The sequence below is a fragment of the Anneissia japonica genome, unplaced genomic scaffold (assembly GCF_011630105.1).
Source record: "Anneissia japonica isolate Jap-2015-1 unplaced genomic scaffold, ASM1163010v1 scaffold288241_len153310_cov167, whole genome shotgun sequence".
NCBI classification, from domain to species: domain Eukaryota; kingdom Metazoa; phylum Echinodermata; class Crinoidea; order Comatulida; family Comatulidae; genus Anneissia; species Anneissia japonica.
In genome coordinates this window covers 14,468-18,446 of record NW_022731111.1, presented here as the reverse complement: position 1 = coordinate 18,446, position 3,979 = coordinate 14,468, and the positions used below count along the sequence as shown (strand labels likewise).

Genomic DNA, 3,979 nt, shown 5'->3' with positions numbered 1-3,979 from the left:
TGATTCGCCTCTTTGGACGAGAATCCTGAGAATGTGTATCCCTAGTTGGTAGTGCATTTTCCCTTACTATACCACCTTTGTCTATTTTCTTAAAATAGCTTTTATTCCTTGCCTTTGTTTCGCTGCCTCTTTTTGCAATGACCATGTCACCATTAACCTTAACTACTGTGAAAGGCTTAGCTTCGTATTTAGGCTTCAATTTACCTTTCTCTAAGTTTTTGATTAATGCTTTATCACCCACTTGGATGCTAGATGGTTTTATGTTTCGCTTAATTTCAGCATGTGTTTTCATTTTTTGTTTTGACTGTTTATCATTGAGTTTTAATTTGTCATGTATCACTTCTGGCATACAACCAACCTCAGGTATCTGTGGAAGCTTAGTTTTTAACGGCTTACCATTTGCTATCGTTGCTGGCGGGATGCCAGTCGACGTGTGGGGAGTGGCGCGATAGTTACGTAAGAATTTGTATAGTTCTTTTTTCCATGATTTACCTTCCACTTGGGCGCATTTGCACACCTTGCCAATTGTTTTCATGAATCGCTCCGCACATCCATTGGCCTCTGGCCAACATGGAGTTATTCTTTGGTGTTTAAACCCTAGACCACGCGCAAAAGCTTTAAATTCGTCTCCATTGAATGGTGGGCCGTTATCAGTTTTGAACTTGTCCGGTATTCCTCGCGATGAAAATAATTTATCTAATACCGGAATGACAGTCTTTGCTGCAAGTGACCTAATTATTTCGACCTCCGGGAATCTGGAGTACTCATCTATGACTACAAGAAGGTGTTCCCCGGATGGAAATGGGCCATAAAAATCAGCCGCTAAGTGAGACCACTTTGAATCCGGCAATTGTGTCATTTTCAACGATTCACGCGGTTTTGCATCATATGTGCTAAGGCACGGAATACAAGAATTACACAAGCTTACTACTATACTGTCAATATTCGGAAACCAAACCTTTTCTCGGAGTAGCGTTTTTGTCTTTACCTGGCCTTGGTGACCTTCATGCGCGAGATTAATGACACGAGTTCTTAATTCATTAGGTATTATTACCCTAGTTCCTTTCAAGATTAGTCCGTTATTAGATACTGTTAACTCGGTTGCAATTTTACGGAATGCCAACAATTCATCAATATTTACCGTTTTTGATTTCGCAAATTTTACTTTGATTAAGTGCCACTGCTGTGATGAAATTAACTCTATAAGAGACTGCAATGTGGCATCCTCTTTGGTTGCTGTTTTCAATTCATCTAATGTCACCGCTTTAGGAATACTGTGGGTCTCTATGAAATTTACATATTCTTCAGAGAAATATAAATATTCAGCCATATACATGAAAATGCTCGCACGCCCAGATAATGGCCAACGCTTCAAGCTCCAGCTGACTTTTGTATCTTTGTTCAGCTGCTGTGAGCGCGCGAGTACCATAGCTAACAATGCGCGGTATACGCTTACCATCGTCGCTCGTATAATATTGTACCAGCATCGCTCCTAACTTGACAGGGGATGCATCAACAATTAATTCTGTCTCTTAATGCACATTGAAATATGCCATCACAGGCGCATTTGCTAAGGCTTGCTTTAATGTTTCGAAAGCTAATGTATGTTCTTTGCCCCAAATAAAGTCAACTCCTTTATGTAATGGTAATGGTGGGATATTTGTAGTGCGCCTTCCACAATAAAATCGTCTCAAGGCGCCTCAATGTTAACTGCCTCAATGGTTCTGTAATTGTTGAATAATTTTTTATGAACCGAGAGCAATAATTAGTCATACCTAGAAAGCTTTGGATCTCTGTAACGTTGCTAGGCTCGTTCATGTCTGTTACCGCCTTTACTCTACTTCAACACTGTGTTTCGAAAATATTAATCCAAAAAATTCCATGCGATCTTTGTTGAATTCACATTTCACCAAATTTGCTGTTAGGCCACTACTGTTTAAACGTGTTAGCAACTCATGTAAATATTTGTCGTGAATTTCTGTATTGAGACCAAATATAAAAATATCATCTGATATGTTAATTGCCCCTTCGATGTCGGAAATAACTTCCGAAACTATATGCTGAAACTTTCGCTGGCACTACAGATACCGAAATTTAGTCGTTTATATCTCCATAAGCCATTATGTGTGGAGAAAGTAGTAATGTAGCGCGATTCCTCGGCTAGCGGAAGTTGGTGGTAACCAGACTTTAGATCTATCTTACTGAATATAGTGGACCCATTCACTTTTGCAATTATATCATCAATCGTAGGACTTGGGTGTCTTTCCCTGATAATTGCCTTATTAGGTTGTCGCATGTCTACGCAAATTCTAATTTCATCCGGGTTTCTGGGTTTTGGCACCACCACTATTGGACTAACCCAAGGGGTAGGCCCTTTTACTCGTTCAATAATATCCTGGTCTTCCAATTTACGTAACTCCTTCTCTACTTTTTCCCTCATATGGAAAGGGATTCTCCTATGTGGCTGTGCCATGGGTGGGACAGACTCATCTATGTGTGTTTTAACTGATATGTCTTTCATCTCCCCTATACCCCCTGCGAACACATTAGGGAATATCTTACTTAGCTTACCCCCTACATCACTCTTTATCTTGTTAACATCATGGTTAATAGAGATCAACATTAAATCAATAGATGTCTTGAACCCAAGTAAGTTACCTCCATTACCTTCTGCAACAAAGAACTTAGTAGAACGTGGATAATTATTGTTAACAGATGAAATTTCATCATTAAAATAACCAAGAATGTTTACCTTAGTACCTCCATATGCAGTTAACATAGTCTTACTAGGCACTAACTTTACTCCCTTAGCAAGGTATTTACAATATGTCACATTATCTATAATATTTGACGTAGCCCCTGTATCTGCCATCATAGGCAGTAAACTGTTACATGATTTAAAATATATTTGAAAAATTGGCTTTTTCATAATATCACTTCTAACAGCATGAATACATACATTTTCTTTAAGGGTAGTTTTATCATCAGTTAACTCATGGGGACTAGCTATAGTGAAAACATACTCATCATCAGATGATGTATCTACATTTACTGGATTATTAACATCTTCCATGACGACTTTTTATGACGACTGTGATTACGTCTCACGAATTTCACCTCCTCTGACTGTTGCTGTGCGCTGTTTTCCATCTCAGACGTACGCAAGCTTGTTAATTCATTGGTCCTTCCTGCTATCAGAAGCTGATCTAACATCATAGTGTTGTCTCGAAGAGCTGCTTTTCTTAACTTGCAGTCATTGGTGGTTTGTATAATATGACTCTTTAACTCAGCATCCATGTCAGTGAAACTACATTTCGCCGCCTGTCTCCTCAACCTGATGTTGTATGCATCAATTTTCTCTCCTCTATGTTGTTGCATTTTTCGGAACACTGCTTTTTCATATTCGACATGCACAGTTGGTTTAAAATATGCTTCCAAAGCCGCAACTGCTTGAGCATACGTTGTTCCATTATTTGGCAAGCTAGACAATGTCCGAAAATGTACAGGGCCTATGAAATGTAGGAGCAATGCACGTTTCCTCACATCAATGCTAACGTTCGCCGCTGTAGCATAATTCTCAAAGCGTTCCAACCACGCTTCCCAGCCCGCGATTTATTTTCCGTACGAAAAATTTGCATGAAACTTCACTCGGGCCATCTCGGATTGACTCGAGTGAGTACGATACGAGGACCAAGAGCAGACACTTCGCAATGTCGTGACGCTCGAGTTTTACTATTATTGCTCTTTCTATGTTTACCTACGGTAGGCCTATGAAATTTCACGGACTTATGTGATGTACGTCACTGTGTAACTAACTGTGACCTTCTTGGATGTTATTAAATGTTAGTATATTATCTACAACAACAGCTAGTACCTCCGGTTATAAAGTGTAGATAGGTACAGTTATACCAAAGGCTAGAGAGAAAGAGTATAAACTATAGGCCTAACTACAGGCTGAGGTCTTACCTAGGCTCCCTTA

General features: G+C 39.5%; 1 protein-coding gene across 1 annotated transcript in view; it reads right to left on the bottom strand.

Annotated features, from left to right (window-relative positions):
* LOC117115207 (uncharacterized protein K02A2.6-like) overlaps positions 1 to 988 on the bottom strand; it is a 1,336-nt gene extending 348 nt beyond the window's left edge. Inside the window, exon 1 of the mRNA XM_033258911.1 lies at positions 6 to 988. Within this exon, the coding sequence (XP_033114802.1) occupies positions 6 to 859 (854 nt within the window). The 5' untranslated portion in view covers positions 860 to 988. The remainder of the gene's footprint in view (positions 1 to 5) is intronic.
* Positions 989 to 3,979: the final 2,991 nt, after the last annotated feature.